Raw genomic sequence first — 22,417 nt, forward strand, 5'->3', positions numbered from 1 at the left:
TCTCTCTTTCTCTGTGACTATCATAAATAAATAAATAAAAAATTAAAAAAAAAAGCTCTTTACCTGTAGAAATCATCCACAAAATTAAATGGTTTCTGGATTATTTTCATATTCTAAAGTTTTGAGTGGTAACAAAAGCTTACCTGATAAACCTGTTACTTTGAGAAGTATGGGTAGGAATGGAAAGGCCACGTAAGTTCCGATGTTTACCTATAAGGTGGTAAAAATCACTGATACTCATTTCAAAAATATTTCCTTCCTGTAGTATTACCCCTCAGGATAGTCATGTACAGTCAGTATTACAGAAATTTAGCTCAGTATTTATAGGCAACTAAGATCTAGTCACTCAAATACTTTTAAGGAAGTTTGCTTTCATGTTACACTTTTATTTTTTAGAATATCACCTTTATTTATGACTTAGGTAAAACATGCAACACAAGAGATCAGACTGTTCCCAAGCTAAGAACAAGGCTTTTTCTTGAAAAAACAAAATACACAAAACCAACGACTAAATCATAGGCTAAAACCAAATAAAATAGTAGGTTATTTATACATCAAAAATAAATGAATTGCCTGAACCTTACCCTTTTAAAAATAACCTAATTCAAGACTGAAATCCACCCTAACATTTCTTCTTCTCCAAATTTCTATAGAATACTTTCTGTAATTTATAACACATTCCTTTGTTTTTTCTATATTGTTATCATACAGACAGGCACTAACTATATCCCAAACTAGACAGTAAGTTCTTTTGAGGAAAAAGACCACAGTATCTTGCACTATATGTTGAAAGTTAACAGGCACTCAGTAAAGACTGGTTGGCATCTGTTTCTTGGCCAACATTTCTTGATGATCTGGTCAGAGCAAGAAGGACAATGTGTGCTGCTGGTAGAATATGGAATCTAGGAGAGTTTAAGATACAAATTACACACACAGAGTCAACATCTATTAGGTTGCTGCCTAGAGACAAGAGGGCTAATATAGTTCTGATTTGCTAATATTAAGAGCCAAACTACAGTATAATTCTCAACAGCACAATATATAAATGAAAAAAACCCAAACCAACCACATGTACACTCTATTGCAACCAAAATTAAGTAATAATTGTGAATACTACTCTATTTCACATCATCACAATTTTTAGGTAATGTATAATCCCAGAACAAGATGCTGAAGATATGGTCATTCAATCAAAGGCAATTCTGATATGGTTTTCCTGCTCCGTGCGACGATGATCCTCGAAAACCTGTGTTACCTCTTCTACTTTCCTTTGCAGCATGCCTACAGGAGGAAAAACCATGCATCATTAATCTGAGGTCAAAATGTCCCAGGAACATAATAACTTACATTTGGATTTCAACACAAGATTTATAAAACACCAATTTTATTTAATAGCTTGAAGTATTAGAATATGCAGGAAAAATCATCTATCTGTTTAGAAACTATGAACACAGTGGACAAAACTGTTCTTGATTTGCTCTCTCTAGTTTTCTGGTAAATAACTGTCTACTTGACATTTATGTTTTGTTGAAGAGAAGTGAGAACTGCTTTTTACTCATTATAGCTTAAAAATGCTATACAAGGTGGTCATTAAATTGAGGGTATAGATTTCGGTAGAGGTCTTTGCTGTCTATATGCAAATTAGTACACATAGTATATTCACATTTCTGTCCCTTTCTAATGATTTAACTTAACTTGGTGGTCCTCAATCTGCTCAGGGGCAGAGCAACACAAAATACCACTAATTTTACCATATAAAAACAGCAACATTCTGTAGTAAAAATAAGCTGTCAAAATAAGCATGATAATCTAGTTTTTTTCTATTAATGTGCAGTTGGTCATTTGTTTTAGTGTTCATTAGTGCTTACTTCATCAATAGGCAATAGCTGGTGTGAAAGATTTAAAAACAAACTTTACAAGAGAAAAACTAAAAACATGAAACAATATACCTTAATTTTCTTCAGCCAATTAGAAAAGCCCCAACGTTATAAATAAATAAGTAACTGACCTAAACAAAACAGAAAGATACACAAAGCTGGAAGAAACAATCCAGGAAGAATAAAACATTTTTCAAAGATTTTATTTATTTATTTGAGAGAGAGAGAGAGTGTGTGTTGTGTGTGTGCAAGCATGAGCAGCGGGGAGTGGCAGAGGGAGAAAGAGAAGCAAACTCCCCACCGAGCAGGGAGCCCAACGTGGGACTCAATCCCAGGACCCTGAGACCATGACTCAAGCCAAAGGCAGATGCTTCACCAACTGAGCCACCCAGGCATCCCAGGAAAAATAAAATATTTTAAAAAATCATTAATAATGTCAGAGAGAGGATACTGAATCCATGAAATAAGAAATGGATGCTATTTAAAACACATATACACAAATCATAAAACAATAGAAAAAGCTCTTACAAACTAAAAATTATGACAGATGCAAAGATCAATATAAAGACTAGAATAAAAAGCTGAGTACTTATTTGAGAAAGTTTAACAAAAATACAACAGAAACCTAATTCCAGAAAATTCCCCCAAACTGATAGAAACTAGTTTCTTGATTGGAAAAGCTCAGTGAATACCCTCTCAATGGATGAATTAAACAAACCTACACAGAGGCACATCATCTGAAATTTCAGCATTGTGGGGAAGATCCCCAAAACTTCCATACAGAAAAAAAAAAAACATGAGAAGGATGGGACCTCAAATCTGTCAAATGTTTAAAAGAAAAATTATTATTGTTATTTTCAAGCTAGATTTTGATAGCCAATTATATCAATCAATTGTGAGGGTAGAATAAAGACCTATTCTCAAAAAAAATAAAAACAGTAATTTGAAAGGATACATGCATCATTATGTTTATTGTAGCATTGTTTACAATAGCCAATCAGTTGTGGAAACAACCCTAGTATCCATTGATAGATGAATGGATAAAGAAAATATGGTGTATATATACTATGGAATATTACTCAGCCATAAAAAAGAATGAAATCTTGCCATCTGTGACAACATGGATGATCCTAGAGAGTATATGCTAAGTGAAATCAGTCAGTCAGAGAAGACAAATCCTGTATGATTTCACTCAATATGTGGGATTTAAGAAACAAAACAAGAGACAAACAAAAAACTAACCTCAACTACAGAGAACAAACAGGTGGTTGCCAGAAGGAAGGTGGATTGCCAGGGGAATGGGTGAAATAGACAAAGGGGATACTTATGTTGATGAGCACTTAGAAATGTATAGAATTATGGAATCATTATATTGTACACCTAGAATTAATACACTATATATTATTATCCTTGAATAAAAAAGGACCTTTTCAGACATGCAACATCTCAAAAAACTTACTTCCCATGCACTCTCTTAGGAAGCTGATGGAATACATGTTATATTAAAACAAGGGAATAAGCCATAAAACAGGAAGTATAAGAGCCACAAAACAGGAGAGTCAACAAAAAAAGAAATAGATGGAATACAAGATTGCTTTAGAGGGAAGAACCTAGCTGAGTAGTAAACCAAGAGAGCAACAATGCCAGATAATAGATTAGAAATCAGAAGGCTCTGGGAGAAGGAATCCAAGAAGGTAAAATTTACAGACTTAAAGAAAAAGCATGGAATCAGAGAATGAACTACTGGTAAGAATGTAGATAATTTAGCAAATGATGAAATAAAATTCAAAGGAAAACAAAAACTTGTAAAAGAAATAAGACAGGGGATGCCTGGGTGGCTCAGTTGGTTAAGGGTCTAGCTCTTGATCTTGGCTCAGGTCATGATCTCAGGGTCCTGGGATTGAGCCCCACATCAGGCTCCATACTCAGCGGGCAGTCTGCTGGAGATTCTCTCTGCCCCTCTCCCTGCTCTCTTTTGCTCTCTCTCTCTCTCTAAAATAAATAAATCTTTTTTAAAAAAGAAAGAAGACATAATATAATATGCTAACAGCTGGACTGTGAGTGACATTTATGCAATCATAACTCAAACAATAAATATTGTTCTATGTGTAATTGATGACATGGCTATCTTGGTAAGATGACAGAAAAGTGTGCTTACACACATGTATTTATATACTTCTCTGTATGTAATATGTATATATATTAGGGAGCAGTATAGTAGTACATTATACATACATACTTATGTATTGCGTGTACACACACACACACACACACACACACAAAATGAGGGTGATCTAAAAGAATTAAATCCTTATTTCCCATTTGGAGAAGCCAGTACAGAAGGCCTAAAATGGAAAAACCAAAAAGTAACAGTATACATGGTATTTAGAGATATAGAAATATTTTTTAAAAACCAGCTGAAATAATTCAAAGTAATTGTTTCTAGTAGGTGGGAAATGGGGTGTGGATAGGGGAGCTGATATTTCTCAGAGACCGTATTAAAAAGCATTATACTCTACTTCCAAGGTAAGAGATAAAGAAGACCTGAAATAAGGCAGTGATAGGAATCTACTGAAAAGAAAAGAATCAGGAGCTATTAAGAAGTATCATCATCATCATTTACTGAAGAAATAGAAATAGTCTACCTTAAGTCCCTGAGTAAATAATAGCAACTGTAGCTGAGAAAAAGAATAGTTGTACTGATCTGGGAAGCTCAGAAGAGAGTGAAGATAATGTGTTTAGTTTTACACAAGTTTAATTTGAGGTGACTTTGGGGTAACTATGTGCATATGTTTGTTAACACAGAGCTTTAAAATGGAAAGTAAAAGAACCATTAGTAAAATTTATGGTCAAAGATGACAACTGAGGTTTAAAAACTGCTGATTTTCAAAAAGGCCTTAAAAGAGAACAGTATTAGAGACAAGGAGAGGTCTCAAATCAATAATCTAAGTTCCTACCTTAAGAAAATAGAAGACAAGCAAAATGAACTGAAAGCAAGCAGAAGGAAGGAAATAATAAGACTGGTTATCAATGAAATTGAAAACAGGAACACTATAGAGAAAAATCAATGAAACAAAAAGCTGATTCTTTGGAGGAAAAAAAAATCAGTAAAATTGATTAACTTCTACCAAGACAGAAAAAATAGAGAAAACGCAAATCACCAATATAAGGAATGAAACATGGAAGATCACCACAGATCCTGCAGCCATTAAAAGTGTCAAAAGGAAATCCTAAGAACAACTTTATGCTCATAAATTCAGTAACTTAGCAGAATTGTACCAACTCCTAGAAAACCACAAATTATGAAATTCAACCAAGATAATCTGAATAGTCCTGGAAGCATTATAGAAATTTAATTTGTAATTAAAAAGCTCCCCTGCCCAAAAAAAGAAATATCCAGGCCCATGTGGTTTCACTGGAGAATTCTACCAAATACTTAGATAAGAATCAATACAATTCTTCATACTCTTCTAAAAAGAGGCCAGCATTACCCTACTAACAAATCAAGAAATGATAGTATACAAAAAGAGAAAACTACAGACCAATATCTCTCATGAACATTTAAAATCTCTCACGTAAAAATCATCCATAAAATTCTAGCAAACCATCCAACATTGTACAAAAGAAACCATAAACCATGATGAAGTAGAAGTTATTCCACAAATTTAAGGCTGACTCAACATTGGGACGCCAGGATGGCTCAGGGGTTGAGCGTCTGCCTTCGGCTCAGGTCCTGATCCCGGGATCTGGGATCGAGTCCCACATCAGGCTCCTTGTGGGGAGCCTGCTTCTCCCTCTGACTGTGTCTCTGTCTCTCTCTTTCTCTTCTCTCTCTCTGTCTCTCATGAATAAATAAGATTTTTTAAAAAAAAGGCTGACTCAACATTTAAAATGTGTCAATGTAGCCTTTGAGTAAATACCCAGTAGTGTAATTGTTTGATCATAGGGTAGATCTATTTTCAGATTTTTGAGGAAACTCCGTACTGTTCTCCAGAATGGCTGCAACAGTTTGTATTCCCATCAACAGTGGAAGAGAGTTCTCCCTTTCTCCACATCCTCGCCAATACCTGTTGTTTTTTGTGTTCTTCATTTCAGTCATTCTGACAGATGTGAGGTGGTATCTCATTGTGGTATTGATTTGTATTTCCCTGATGATGAGTGATGTTGAGCATCTTTTCATGTGTCTGTCAGCCATCTGGATGTCTTCTTTAGACAAGTGTCTATTCATGTCTTCTGCCCATTTCTTACTAGGTATTTACCCAAAGGATACAAAAATACAGATTTGAAGGTGTACATGCACCCCAATGTTTACCAGCATTATCAACAATAGCCAAACTGTGGAGAGAGACCAAATGTCCATCAACTGATGAATGGATAAAGAGGATGTGCTATATATATTATAAATACAATGGAATATTACTCAGCCATAAAAAAGAATGCAATCTTGCCATTTGCAATGACGTGGATGGAGCTAGAGTGTATTTTTTTAAGATTTTATTTATTTATTCTTAGAGTCAGAGAGATAGAGAGAGAGAGAGGCAGGAATACAGGCAGAGGGAGAAGCAGGCATCATACAGAGAGCCTGATGTGGGACTCGATCCAGGGTCTCCAGGATCACGCCCTGGGCTCCAGGCAGCGCTAAACCGCTGCACCACTGGGGCTGCCCTAGAGTGTATTATGTTAAGTGAAATATGTCAGTAATTGAAAGACAAATACCATATGATCTCACTCCTATGTGAAATTTAAAAAAGAAAACAGATGAACATATGGGTGGGGTAGAGAGGGAAACAAGCCATAAGTGACTCTTAGAGACAGAGAACAAACTGAGGGTTGATGGAGGGATGTGGGTGGGGGATGGGCATTAAGGAGGGCACTTATGATGAACACTGGGTGTTGTATAGAAGTGATGAATCACTGAATTCTACTCCAGAAACCAATATTGTACTATATGTTAACTAACAAAATGTAAATTTAAATAAGTATCAATGCAAATCTACCATATCAACAAGTTAAAAAAGAAAAAACATATAATTATATCAACTGATAGAAAAAGCATTAGACAAAATCCACTACCCATTCATGATAAAAATTGTCAGCAAGTCAGGAACAGAGTGGAAATATCTAAACTTGATATAAAGAGCATCTACAAAAAGCCTACTGCTAACATCAATACTTAAAGTGAAAGAATGAAGCTTTCCATGCAAACTCAGGAACATGACAAGGATGTCTGCTCTCATAACTCTTATTCAGCACAGTACAGGAAGTTCTAGCCAGTGCAATGTGAGGAAAAGAAATAAATGGCATACAGATTGGAAAGGAAGAAATAAAACTCCCTATTTGCAGATGATATAATGACCTACATAGAAAATCTCAAGAAATCAAAAAACAAAACAAAACAAAAATTCCTAGAACAAGTGAGTTCAGCAAGCATACAAACAAGATCAACATATAAAAACTAGTTGTATTTTTATGTGCTAGCAATGAACATATGGAAACCAAAATGTAAAACATAATTCCATTTACAATCACAATAAATTAAAATGAAATAGTTAGCTAGAAATCTAACAAAACCGGGGGATCCCTGGGTGGCTCAGCGGTTTAGCTCCTGCCTTTGGCCCAGGGCACGATCCTGGAGTCCCGGGATCGAGTCCCACGTTGGGCTCCCGGCATGGAGCCTGCTTCTCCCTCCTCCTGTGCCTCTGCCTCTCTCTCTCTCTCTCTCTCTCTCTCTCTATCTCTCTATCATAATAATATCTCTCTATCATAAATAAATAAATAATAAATAAATAAATAATAAATAAATAACTCTAAAAAAAAGAAATCTAACAAAACCAAAATGTATATAATGTCGGTGCTGAAAATTACAAAATGTTGATGAAAAAAATAAAAGAAACCCTAAATAAATGTTGGGTCACGCCACATTCATGGATGGGAAGATTCAACATAGTAAAAAATGTCAATTCTCCCTCAAACTGATCCACAGGCTTAATGTAATTCCTCTCAAATTCCAGCAAATTTTTATGCTAGGGCAAAGGAATTAAAATGGCCAAAACAATCTTGATGGCAAAAATAATAACATGAGGGATCCCTGGGTGGCGCAGCGGTTTAGCGCCTGCCTTTGGCCCAGGGCACGATCCTGGAGACCCAGGATCAAATCCCATGTCAGCCTCCCAGTGCATGGAGCCTGCTTCTCCCTCTGCCTGTGTCTCTGCCTCTCTCTCTCATTCTGTGTGACTATCATAAATAAATAAAAAAAATTAAAAAAAAATAATAACATGACAGGAATCCCTCTACCAGATATTAAGGTTTATTATACAGCTACAGTAATGAAGACAGTGTGATATTAGCAGAGGGAAACACATATTGATCTATGGGATAGAGAGCCCAGGAAAAGATCCATATGCCAAACTGATGTTTGACAAAGGTGTAAAAGCAATTCAATTGAGGAAGAATAGTCTTTTCAACAACTGGTGCTGAAACAACTAGATATGCATAGGCAAAAAAAGGAAAAAAGAACCTTGATGTAAACCTCACATCTTATAGAAAAATTAACTCAAAATGGATCACAGCCTTAAATGTAAAATGTGAAACAATAAAATTTGTAGAAAAAAATATGATAAAATCTTTGGTATATAGTACTAGGCAAAAAGTTCTTAGATTTGACATCAAAAGCATAATCCATATAAAAATAGAGAAATTCAGAATTATAAACTTTTGTCCTGTGAATAGCTCTGTTAAGAGGAATAGACAAATGACAAGCCAGGAGAAAATATCTGCAAACCACATAGCCAACAAAGGACTAGTATATTTCCTAGAATATATAATAAACTCTCAAAACATTAAAACAAAGGGACACCTTGGTGGCTCAGTTGGTTAAACACCTGTTTTGAGGCTTAGGTCATGATCTCATGGCCCTGGGACTGAGCCCTGTGTGGGGCTCCCTGCTAGATGGGGAGTCTGCTCATCCTTCTGTCCTTTTGTCTCATTCTTTCTCTCTCTCTCTCTCTCTCTCTCAAATAAATAAATAAAATCTTTAAAAAAAAACAAGCCAATTAACAAATGGACAGAAGACAAGAACAGACATTTCACCAAAGATGATATACTGATGGCAAAAAAGCATAATAAAAAAGATGTTCAACATCATTAGCCATCAGGGAAATGTAAATTAAAACTGCAATGATATAGATACATATCTATCAGTATGACTAAAATGAAAAAAAATTGTGAAAATACCAAATGCTATTGAAGATCCAGTCAAATTAGATGTATCATACATCACGGGTGGATATGTAAAATGGTACATCCACTTTGGAAGAAAGTGCAGCAGCTCCTCATAAAACTAAACATGCAACTACCATATGACCTGGAATTGCACTCTTGGACATTTATCCTAGAGAAATGGAAACTTCTGTTCATACAAGAAATATGTACATAAATGTTCACAGAAGCTTTACTCATGAGTAGCCAAAAACTGGAAACATCCCACATGTCCTACAACCTTAAATGTGTAAACTGTGGTGCATATATGTTACCAAGTATTAGCAACAAAAAGGATCAAACTCTTGACACGTAATTTAGATGGATCTCAGGGGAATTTACAAGGAGAAAAAAAGAAAAAGCCAACCCCAAATGGTTATATGCAGTATGATTCCATTTATATAGTATTTTGAAATGATGCAATTTTAGAAATGGGAGAATATAGATCGGTGGTTTCTAAGAATTAAGAACTGGTTAGGGATGTGGGAAGACAGTGGGTGTGGCAATAAAAGGGGGATATGAGGGATTCTTACAGTAATGGAACTGTTCTGTATTTTGACTACAGTAATGGATATACAAACCTACATATGTGATAAAATTGGTATAACTAAATGCACACAAACACAATACAAGTAAAAACCGGAAAAATCTGAAGACAGATTACACCAATGTCAATATACTGGTTGTGTTACTGTACTACAGTTTTACAAAATATTACCACTGGGGAAAACTAGGTTAAGAATAAATAGGATCTCTGTATTATTTCTTCAGGACCTCTATATTATTTTTTAAAAGTATATGTGAATGTACAATTAACTCAATAAAAATTTCAATGATGAAGACTAACACAAATAAGGACTGGATTCCCAACCTCTTTTCCTAGAAGTGCCTGCTCAATAGTCACATAATATAACCCTCAATTTACATGATGTAACAGTTTTCACAAATCTCTTCTCACTACTTAATATGGTTGGCCATCTTTTCAGCTTTCAATATAGGTTTCCTCATTGTTGCATGCCTGTTAAGCTAAAGTCATATTTTAAGGTTTTAGTTACTGTAGTACATATGTCTGTATTTGGTTAGGCTGCTGTTTAAAAGCACCCTTGAAATCTCAGGAGCTGAATATAATTTAGGTTTATGTCTCATTCAGAAAGGGGAAGAAAGATAGGAAGGGGGCAAGAAAAGAGGAAAGAGAGGGCACTGTCCTATTTGTCTTAGCTACTTTTTAAATTGGTGATGTGAAGATTACTCTGCTTGTGCATTACCCTTCACACAAAATTAATAAAATATACATTTCAAGGTAAGGCATAAAAAGAAAAGATGTGAAAGTATCCTGAATTTTTGGAGGTGACATGGCAGAAACGAGGTAGTAGAATTATTATTACATTACATCCTAAGTGGTGTTCAGACAGTCATCCTGTTGAAATATCACTTACTATTCAAGTCTCATCTTAATTCTACCTCTTCCAGGAAATCAACTAAAGATTAGGTTTCTTTCTTTGTCCCCCAACTCCCACACTTTGAACCTGTTAAGAGAGTGTGCTGCTGATGTCTGTTATCTCCTACACCAATTAACAGTGTCTTGGCCCATAGTAGGTGTTTAGTATTTAAGAGTCATAACTATGTGGTTCTGACTTGCATCTAAAAGGACACATTCCTATTATACAGTACTTCAGTATCCAAAATGGCTATACATATTACCTTATTTAAGTCCCACAATATCAATCAGGATAGAGAAAATTAAAAACTCAAGAAGGTAAGGTTCAGTAGCTTCCCAAAGGCCAAAGCTAATGAAAAATGATACCAGGATTCATATCTTCAGACTCCCATCTATGAGTGCTTTTTCTATTACAGTGTGCCTGTTTGTCAAATGCTGTGAAGATTTTAAAGAAAAAGTACTATGCTGAGCTAGTAATTGCCACCACAGCATAATGATATTTGTTATCCAGTCAAACCCTGAAGTGCTCAAAATAAGGCAGCCCTATCTGAACCCCATCTGGGGAGATTTCATCGGTGAAATACTATCAGGGCATTTCATCTATGAAATGGCCATTGAGCATGGGCCCCAAAACAGCATTAGAGAAAGACTCCAGCATATTTATAGTTTTTAGTTACTAACAGGAAGAAAATTGCTTTGGAGAAAAATCTGTGTATCTCACAAACAATATAAATCCTGCTATTTGGGAGTGATTTAAATCATGTTACATATAATTCATCTGGGGAGGCTCTCCAGCTTGAGGAAATTCACTTGGGCACAAAATGTACATAAGCAGGATTAGTGAGAAATCTAATTTTGCAGATGCATTGAGTGTATTTCAAATCTGGATTTACATATAGAAAAGGAATTTTAGAAGTGGAGCTCCGAGAATGTTAACCATCATGCACTATTTCCTAACAGGAGCTGAAGACTTCATCATTTTTAACCTTCATATCCTAATCTAACCTAAAAAAGATTCTTTAGAATCAAGGAACAGTAACATGATGGTAAATCTATCTTGTCTGCAAAGGAGAGCAGAGATAAGGAAGTAGCTCATTAAACAATGGAAAGACATAAAATACGTTTCAGTTAACTGCAATGGGAAGAAGCACATGGGCACCTGTCTCTGTTGAGCTTACAAGACCTTTATAGCAGCAATGTCCACAATAGCCAAACTGTGGAAGGAGCCTCGGTGTCCATCGAAAGATGAATGAATAAAGAAGATGTGGTCTATGTATACAATGGAATATTACTCAGCCATTAGAAATGACAAATACCCACTATTTGCTTTGACGTGGATGGAACCGGAGGGTATTATGCTGAGTGAAATAAGTCAATCGGAGAAGCACAAACATTATATGGTCTCATTCATTTGGGGAATATAAAAAATAGTGAAATGGAATAAAGGAGAAAGGAGAGAAAATGAGTGGGAAATATCAGTGAAGGTGACAGAGCATGAGAGACTCCTAACTCCGGGAAACAAACAAGGGGTAGTGGAAGGGGATGTGGGCGGGGGGATGGGGTGACTGGGTGATGGGCTCTGAGGGGGGCACTTGACGAGATGAGCACTGGATGTTATGCTATATGTTGGCAAACTGAACTCCAATAAAAAATATATACAAAAAAATAAAGACTAAAAAAAAATAAATAAAAAATAAAGTGAGTTGCCACATCTCTGGCAGATCCAGAGCATTTGCTTCTCAAGTATCTGAAGTGAAACATGATACTTCAGGATACAACAGGTGACCTTGCTGATCACCAAGATTTCCCAAAGAATCTAAGAAAGAGAGAAGGTAAAACAAAACACCTTAATCAGTAAGTCAGATTTTGTTTTAGAGGATAGAGAGAAAGAAGACATTTTTTTTGGAATTCAAAGACATCTTTTGGCATTTCAGCATTCGATGTTCTTCAGATATAAGAGAGATGAAAGTCAATGAATAAAAATATTTTTAAAGCATCTATCTGACCAAGCTTCTTTAAAAAATATGGCACATTGACATCATTAATACCATATTGCATATTTGAAAGTTGCCAAAAAAACGTAGATATTAAAAATTGTTGTCACAAGAAAAAACACACAAAAAAACTTTTTTTGTAACTATATAAGATGACAGGTGTTAACCTGACTTATTGTGGTAATAATTTACAATATATACAAATACTGAATCATGGCATTGTGTACCTGAAAATAATATGTTATATGTCAAATATACCTCAATTTTTAAAAAAAGGTTTTGGGACAACTGGGTGGCTCAGTGGTTGAGCATCTGCTTTATGCTCAGGGCATGATCCTGGGGTTGAGGGATCAAGTCCTACATTGGGCTCCCCACAGGGAGCCTGCTTCTACCTCTGCCTATGCCTCTGCCTTTCTGTCTCTCATGAATAAATAAAATCTTTATTTCCCTCTCTCTCTAAGAGAAGTAGCTCCACATATTTAAATAAATAGCAAATTAGCTCAGATTGATTGGCAACTTTGTCCTAAGTGGTCCCAGAAGAGCTGGAGCTGCTGCAGTTTCAGTGACTGCCAACTCAGAAGACAGATGTATGACCGCATTGCTATCAAGCAAACCTTGAAATAAGGCTGTAATTTTTACAGAGAAAGACAAGAGAGGAAAGTGATATTTGACTATCTCTACTATTAACCTTCAATTTTCAATTATCTATACTAATCAGGAGGAAAAGAGGTAGAGATAATGTTAAGCAATGGATGAATATCAAATTTGCAAACTGGTCAATATCAGCACATGGTCAGACATTCTCTAATTCAATGCTCTCATACTTATCTCAGATACTTTCCAGCTCAGTCTCATCACAGACAGTTCTACGGAGGTTAGAGGAAAAAAGGGGCCTGCTTCTCTATAACTTACTCATGAGTATTGAACAATTGATTCGACAGTACCATCTTTTAACATATTTCAAGTATACTGGGTGGTTTCACTTTTAAAGATAAGCTGATTCTTAAGTTAAATACATGATCCTATTAGCATTATGGTTGCTATGTTTCATAATAGGAAAAAAATCATACTAATGTTAAGGATATTAAATCACAAAAACATTTCCCAGAAATCTTTTAAAATACAGATTTTGACATTAAAATCATTTTTAAAAAAACCTATACAGTTTAGGGGCACCTGGGTGGCTCAGGCAGTTAAACATCTGCCTGCAGCTTAGGTCATGATCATCAGGGTCCAGGGATTGAGCTCTGCCTTGGGCTCCTTGCTCAGTGGAGAGTCTGCTTCTTCCTCTTCTACCCGCGTCCCACCTCCACCCCCACCCTGCCCCTGCCACCCTGCTGGCACGCTCTTTCTCTCTCTCAAATAAAATCTTTAAAAACCCAAAACTAGGGGAAACCTGGGTGGCTCAGTGGTTGAGTATCTGCCTTTGGCTCAAGTCCTGATCTCCAGGTCCTGGGATCGAATCCTGTATCAGGCTCCTGGCAGGGAGCCTGCTTCTCCCTCTGCCTATGTCTCTGCCTCTCTCTGTTTCTCATGAATAAATAAATAAAATATTTTAAAAAATTTAAAAAACTATACAGATTTTTCTTCAGTAGAAAATATATTATTAAAAAAAGAAAATATATTATTGAAAAATATATATTATTCCCATTAAAAACACATGCATTAATTTTTCTATAATTATTATTTGAATGTGAATAAATGGACTTATTGAGAAGTTTAACCTTTAACTTCTCAGTCCATAGACCATTTCAGTAAATGTGATCTCATTAACTATTAAAAAGCAAAATAAACCACAAACAACAAAAAAACCCCATTCTTAGCATAATTGAAGCCTGCTACTCTCCATTACTTGATCATGTCATTTCCTGATATGAAAAGGAAAGGTTCCTTGGGTGGGAACAGCAAAAAGGAGCCCACAGTATCATGAATTACTGGGCTTTCCCCCTACTCTTCATCATGACCTCCACTGTCTCAGTTGAGAATCTACTGACCTTATTGTGTTTCCCGCTCAATTGAATTTTAAGCAAGAAAGTCAACTCCCAGTCAGTCATCATTACTATCCATAGTCTTACTCTTTTTACCCTGTGTGGTCTGAGAAATTTACCCAGACATTTAGAACATATGTCCCACACAAAGTACTACCATTATCATACTTTGAAGACCCTTGTCCTCTACTGTTGGTAGAGGACATGATAAAGATCTGTTTTTCCATCCAGTGATGCCAACATTACAATTGCTTTGAGGGGCACCTGGGTGGCTCAGTCAGTTAAGCGTCTACCTTCAGCTCAGGTCATGATCCCAGGGTCCTGGGATCAAGCCCCACATCAGGTTCCCTGCTCTGTGGGGAGCCTGCTTCTTCCTCTGCCTCTGCTCCCCCACTCTCTCTCATGAATAAATAAATAAAATATTTGAAAAATTGCTTTGAGAGCATACCAGGAAAAAGAATACTCTTCTGATAATCTGGAAATTTGGATTCTGGTCCTAGCTTTGCCAGTAACTAGTTGTGTGTTCTTAGGGAAGTCATTTAACCTGTCTGGGCCACAGTTTCTTCATTTATATAAAGTAAGTCCTCTGCAGCAATAGCAACCTTAATTTTATTAGTAGGAAAACATTGGCTGAGAGTCTTGATACTTCACTTTTGACAAAGAAGATCCCAGCCAAGAGAAAAAAATTACTGTAATCTTTCTTTACAGCGTATTTATAATTTGACACCCCCCTAACTCCACCCAAGAAGCATTGCTCATTATAAGAAAATATGCAACACACAGGAAGACAATTGAGTCAAACTTTGCATTATCTTATTCCTTAGTGTTTTCTAAGTCACTGACATTCTCCCACATCTCAGCCATTCTCACAACTTCTCCAAGGTAAGTAATTTTTAGTGATAAATTTCCTGGAACTACCTTCTCTAGACCAATTTAATAGCTATATTTTGAATCCAATGGCTTTGTTGTCTTTCCCCCTCTCCCTCTCTCCTATACACAGTGATCTCTGATAACCAGTTCTGCCACTTTCATTTACTGACTGCTAACCTGGGCCATTCACTGTTCAAGGAAAGTTCAACATTGTTTCTTTTAGTCCTTATAAAACAAACGAACAACAACAACAACAACAACAAAAACCCAAACCCTGAAAGGTAAATAAAGTCTCTCATTTTTCAAATGAGGATACAGGCTCAGATAGATTAAGTAACAGTTTAGGTCACACAACTATTAAGTGGTAATGTCTTGACTTGAACCCATACCTATTAGATTCAGAAACTTCTCCTCATCAGGTAACTCATACTAAAGCAATATAGAATTTAACATCCCTGATGATTCAAAAGAGTTTAGAAAGGGATAGGACACTTCTTCCTCTGAGAGAAGTAAAGGTGGATGATACAGGTATGTCTGGAAAGGGAAAAAGGTGATAAAGTTCATGGTTGATGACCTCTATTAATGAAGAGAATGAGGAATCTGGAAGTGAGAAATGAGAAAATTTGTATTGTTTTCATACTATATCTTTAAAGAATAACTATTCTGATTGCCTAACTAGCCCCCATTTATCTCAATTACTGAGGTCTCACTATATTCCATAATTTACACAAAAGCTATAAAAATGATTTTCCCCCCATATTTTTATTTTAAATCTATAGAAAGTTGAGAGAATAGTAAAAATCACAAGCTTGTATATCCTCCATATAGATTAACCCACTGTTACTATTTTGCCTCAAATTGCTCTCTTTCTCTTCACAAGATTTTGGTTGAACCACCTGAAGGAAAAATAGACATGACACTTCTATAATGTAGCACACAGCTTCTAAGAATAAAAATATTTTCCTACACAGCCACAAAAACACATGTAAAAAATAAAAAATTCATTAATATCATTTAATATACACTTCTTATTCAGTTTCCCTAATTCTAAATAATGTCTTCTTGAGAAAACAGGTGATAAACTCCTTGAGGTTGGCCTTCATGATGATTTTTTGGATCTGACTTCAAAAGCAAAGGTGACAAAATCAAAAACAAATAGGACTATATCAAACTAAAAAACCTGGAGCAAGGAAACCATTAACAGAATGAAAATACAACCCACTGAATGGGAGAAGATATTTGCAAATGATATTTCCAATAAGGAATTAATATCCAAAATATATAAAGAACTTATACTACTCAATACCAGAAAAACAATCCAACTAAAAATGGGAAGACATGAATAGACATTTTTCCAAACAAGACACACAAATGGACAACAGACATATGAAAAGATGCTCAACATTGCTCAGTATCAGGGAAATGCAAATCAAAGTCACAATGAGATACCACCTCACACCTGTCAGAATGCCAATTATCAAAAAGATAAGAAATAACAAGTGTTGGAGAGGATGTGGAAAAACAAGGACGCTCATACACTATCAGTGGGGATGTAAGTTGGTACAGTTACTATGAAAAACATTATGGAGGTTCCTCAAAAAATTAAAAATAGAACTACCAATGATCCAGCAATTCCAGTGCCATGTATTTATCTGAAGAAAATGAGAACACTAATTTGAAAAGATATACACACCCTTATGTTAATTGAATCATTATTTACAATTGCCAAGATAAGGCCACAATCTTTAGTGTCCATTGTTGGATAAATGAATAAAGAAGATTTGGTGTACAGAGAGGGTATGTGTGGGGGGATGGGTGAAATAGGTGAAGAGGATTAAGAGTACAGTTATCATGATGAGCACTGAGCAATGTATAGAAATTGTTCAATCACTATGTTATACACCTGAAACTAATACATCATTAATTAGACTAGAATTAAAAGTTTTTTTAGAAAAAGATTTGGTACACACACACACACACACACACACACACAAAATGGGATACTACTCACCCATAAAAAAATCAAATCTTCCCATTTGTGATAACATAGATGGAACTAGAGGGCATTATGCTATGTGAAATAAGTCAGACAAAGAAAAATACCGTATGATTTCACTTATATGTGGAATCTAAAAAACAAATGAACAAACAAAACAAAACAAAACTCATAAAAAAAGAGAACAGCATGGTGATTGCTAGAGGGGAGAAGGCGAAATGGTGAAGGGGGCCAAGAGGTACAAACTTCAATTATAAAATAAATAAGTCGGGATCCCTGGGTGGCGCAGCGGTTTGGCGCTTGCCTTTGGCCCAGGGCGCGATCCTGGAGACCCGGGATCGAATCCCACGTCAGGCTCCCAGTGCATGAAACCTGCTTCTCCCTCTGACTGTGTCTCTGACTCTCTCTCTCTCTATCTCTCTGTGACTATCATAAATAAATAAAAATTTAAAAAAATAAAAATAAAAAATAAAATAAATAAGTCATGGGGATGTAATGTACAGCATAGTGACTCTAGTCAATAATACTGTACTGCATATTTGAAAGTTGCCAAAAGAGTAAATACTGAAAGTTCTCATCCCAAGAAAAAAAAATTTTTGTAATACTGTATGGTGATGGTTGGTAACTAGACTTACTGTGATAATCATTTCATAGCATATATAAATGTCAAATCATCATGTTGTACACTTAAAACTAATATAATGTTATAGATAAATTATACCTCAATAAAAAATAAAAAAGGAAGGCAGGCAAGGAAAGAAAGGGGGAAGAGACAGAGAACAAGAACAAGAACGAAAGAAAGAATGAAAGAACAAAAGAATCAAAGAACAAAAGAAAGAAAGGCAAGAAGAGAAGAAAGTCTGGTTTTGATTCAGTATCCAAAATCAACATAGTAGACTTAATTGTTATGTTTCTTTTAGTCTAAGGCAATCCCCTTAACTTGGTTTTAAATCCCATGACTGACTTTTTGAAAAGTCCCAAGCCAATTATGTTTCACAATATGTTACACATAGTGTCTGATTATTTTGTGATTTTATCCAATAAACATTTTTGATAAGAATAATGTCTCACCCATAGAATGTCTGATTGTTTTCTTACGATTAGATTCACATGAGCCATTTTTGATAAGAATATTACATATGTGGGGAGGAGGGGCAAGATGGCGGAAGAGTAGGGTCCCCAAATCACCTGTCCCCAACAAATTACCTAGATAACCTTCAAATCATCCTGAAAATCTACGAATTCGGCCTGAGATTTAAAGAGAGAACAGCTGGAATGCTACAGTGAGAAGAGTTCGCGCTTCTATCAAGGTAGGAAGACGGGGAAAAAGAAATAAAGAAACAAAAGGCCTCCGAGGGGGAGGGGCCCGCGAGGAGCCGGGCTGAGGCCGGGGCGAGTGTCCCCAGGACAGGAGAGCCCCGTCCCGGAGGAGCAGGAGCTGCACCAACCTTCCCGGGCGGAAAGGGGCTCGCAGGGAGTTAGAGCAGGACCCAGGAGGGCGGGGATGCCCTCGGGCTCCCTGGGGACACTAACAGACACCTGCGAGCGCAGGGGAGTGCTCCGAGCTCCCTAAGGGCTGCAGCATGCACCAGAGCAGTTCGGAGGGACTCGGGAGCGGCTCCAGGGAGGGAGCTGCGGGGCGGGAGCGCGAATCCAACAGCGCAGGCCCCGGAGCACAGGGCGCGGGGACACAGCCCAGGATCCGGCCTCCCCCCGGGACAGGCAGAGGCCGGGAGGGCCCAGGACAGCAAGGACGCTCCTGCCCCGAGCTGAGCAGATCAGCGGCCCCGCCCCGGAGCCTCCAGGCCCTGCAGACGGAGAGCCCCGTAGTTCCTGTGGAGGCTGAATCCAGGCTTCCAGAGTTGCCATAGCAACTGCAACTGTTCCTCCTGAGACCTCACGGGGTAAACAACCCCCGCTAAGCCCTGCAGCAGGCAGGGACAGAGCAGCTCCCCCAAGTGCTAACACCTGAAAATCAGCGCAACAGGCCCCTCCCCCAGAAGACCAGCTGGACGGACCAGTTCCAGGGGAAGTCAAGGGACTTAAAGTCTACAGAAATACTCCCCCGTGTTTTTTTTTTCTTTTTTTCTTTTTTCTTTTCTTTTTGATTTCTGATTGCTTCCCCCACCCCCTTTTTTTCACCTTTCTTTCTTTTTCTTTCCCCTTTTCTTCTCTTCTTTCCTTTTTCTTTTCTTTTTCTTTTTTCTTTTTCTCTTTTCTTTCCTTCTCTCTCTTTCTCTCCTTTTCCCAATACAACTTGTTTTTGGCCACTCCGCACTGAGCAAAATGACTAGAAGGAAAACCTCACCTCAAAAGAAAGAATCAGAAACAGCCCTCTCTCCCACAGAGCTACAAAATCTGGATTACAATTCAATGTCAGAAAGCCAATTCAGAAGCACTATTATACAGCTACTGGTGGCTCTAGAAAAAAGCATTAAGGACTCACGAGACTTCATGACTGCAGAATTTAGATCCAATCAGGCAGAAATTAAAAATCAACTGAATGAGATGCAATCCAAACTAGAAATCCTAACGACGAGGGTTAACGAGGTGGAAGAACGAGTGAGTGACATAGAAGACAAGTTAATGGCAAAGAGGGAAACTGAGGAAAAAAGAGACAAACAATTAAAGGACCATGAAGACAGATTAAGGGAATTAAATGACACCCTAAGGAAGAAAAACCTACGTTTAATTGGGGTTCCCGAGGGCGCCGAAAGGGACAGAGGGCCAGAATATGTATTTGAACAAATCCTAGCTGAAAACTTTCCCAATCTGGGAAGGGAAACAGGCATTCAGATCCAGGAAATAGAGAGATCCCCCCCTCTAAAATCAATAAAAACCGTTCAACACCTCGACATCTAATAGTGAAGCTTGCAAATTCCAAAGAAAAGAGAAGATCCTTAAAGCAGCAAGAGACAAGAAGTCCCTGACTTTCATGGGGAGGAATATTAGGGTAACAGCAGACCTCTCCACAGAGACGTGGCAGGCCAGAAAGGGCTGGCAGGATATATTCAGGGTCCTAAATGAGAAGAACATGCAACCAAGAATACTTTATCCAGCAAGGCTCTCATTCAAAATGGAAGGAGAGATAAAGAGCTTCCAAGACAGGCAGGAACTGAAAGAATATGTGACCTCCAAACCAGCTCTGCAAGAAATTTTAAGGGGGACTCTTAAAATTCCCCTTTAAGAAGAAGTTCAGTGGAACAATCCACAAAAACAAGGACTAAATAGATATCATGATGACACTAAACTCATATCTGTCAATAGTAACTCTGAACGTGAACGGGCTTAATGACCCCATCAAAAGGCGCAGGGTTTCAGACTGGATAAAAAAGCAGGACCCATCTATTTGCTGTCTACAAGAGACTCATTTTAGACAGAAGGACACCTACAACCTGAAAATAAAAGGTTGGAGAACCATTTACCATTCAAATGGTTCTCAAAAGAAAGCAGGGGTAGCCATCCTTATATCAGATAAACTAAAATTCACTCCGAAGACAGTAGTGAGAGACGAAGAGGGACACTATATCATACTTAAAGGATCTATCCAACAAGAGGACTTAAGAATCCTCAATATATATGCCCCGAATGTGGGAGCTGCCAAATACTTAAACGAATTATTAACCAAAGTGAAGAAATACTTAGATAATAATACACTTATACTTGGTGACTTCAATCTAGCTCTTTCTACCCTTGATAGGTCTTCTAAACACAACATCTCCAAAGAAACGAGAGCTTTAAATGATACACTGGACCAGATAGATTTCACAGATATCTACAGAACTTTACATCCAAACTCAACTGAATACACATTCTTCTCAAGTGCACATGGAACTTTTTCCAGAATAGACCACATACTGGGTCACAAATCGGGTCTGAACCGATACCAAAAGATTGGGATCGTCCCCTGCATATTCTCAGACCATAACGCCTTGAAATTAGAACTCAATCACAAGAAGAAGTTTGGAAGGACCTCAAACACGTGGAGGTTAAGGACCATCCTGCTAAAAGATAAAAGGGTCAACCAGGAAATTAAGGAAGAATTAAAAAGATTCGCGGAAACTAATGAGAATGAAGATACAACTGTTCAAAATCTTTGGGATGCAGCTAAAGCAGTCCTGAGGGGGAAATACATCGCAATACAAGCATCCATTCAAAAACTGGAAAGAACTCAAATACAAAAGCTAACCTTACACATAAAGGAGCTAGAGAAGAAACAGCAAACGACCCGACGCCCAGCAGACGAAGAGAGTTAATTAAAATTCGAGCAGAAATCAACGAAATTGAGACCAGAAGAACTGTGGAACAGATCAATAGAACCAGGAGTTGGTTCTTTGAAAGAATTAATAAGATAGATAAACCATTAGCCAACCTTATTAAAAAGAAGAGAGAGAAGACTCAAATTAATAAAATCATGAATGAGAAAGGAGAGATCACTACCAACACCAAGGAAATACAAACGATTTTAAAAACATATTATGAACAGCTCTACGCCAATAAATTAGGCAATCTAGAAGAAATGGACGCATTCCTGGAAAGCCACAAACTACCAAAACTGGAGCAGGAAGAAATAGAAAACCTGAACAGGCCAATAACCAGGGAGGAAATTGAAGCAGTCATCAAAAACCTCCCAAGACACAAGAGTCCAGGGCCAGATGGCTTCCCAGGGGAATTCTATCAAACGTTTAAAGAAGAAATCATACCTATTCTACTAAAGCTGTTTGGAAAGATAGAAAGAGATGGAGTACTTCCAAATTCATTCTATGAGGCCAGCATCACCTTAATTCCAAAACCAGACAAAGACCCCACCAAAAAGGAGAATTACAGACCAATATCCCTGATGAACATGGATGCAAAAATTCTCAACAAGATACTAGCCAATAGGATCCAACAACACATTAAGAAAATTATTCACCATGACCAAGTAGGATTTATCCCCGGGACACAAGGCTGGTTCAACACTCGTAAAACAATCAATGTGATTCATCATATCAGCA

General features: G+C 37.2%; 1 protein-coding gene across 6 annotated transcripts in view; it reads right to left on the minus strand.

The window, feature by feature from the left end:
- Positions 1-396: 396 nt before the first annotated feature.
- NUP62CL (nucleoporin 62 C-terminal like) overlaps positions 397-22,417 on the minus strand; it is a 98,698-nt gene continuing 76,677 nt past the window's right edge. For 5 of the 6 annotated variants that reach the window (XM_055337395.1, XM_055337399.1, XM_055337397.1 and 2 more), the window contains one exon: positions 397-1,281. In XM_055337395.1, the coding sequence (XP_055193370.1) occupies positions 1,187-1,281 (95 nt within the window). In that variant the 3' untranslated portion in view covers positions 397-1,186. The remainder of the gene's footprint in view (positions 1,282-22,417) is intronic. The other variant, XM_055337400.1, reaches the window with a different exon arrangement.

Source organism: Nyctereutes procyonoides, unplaced genomic scaffold (assembly GCF_905146905.1).
Source record: "Nyctereutes procyonoides isolate TBG_1078 unplaced genomic scaffold, NYPRO_anot_genome, whole genome shotgun sequence".
NCBI lineage: Eukaryota > Metazoa > Chordata > Mammalia > Carnivora > Canidae > Nyctereutes > Nyctereutes procyonoides.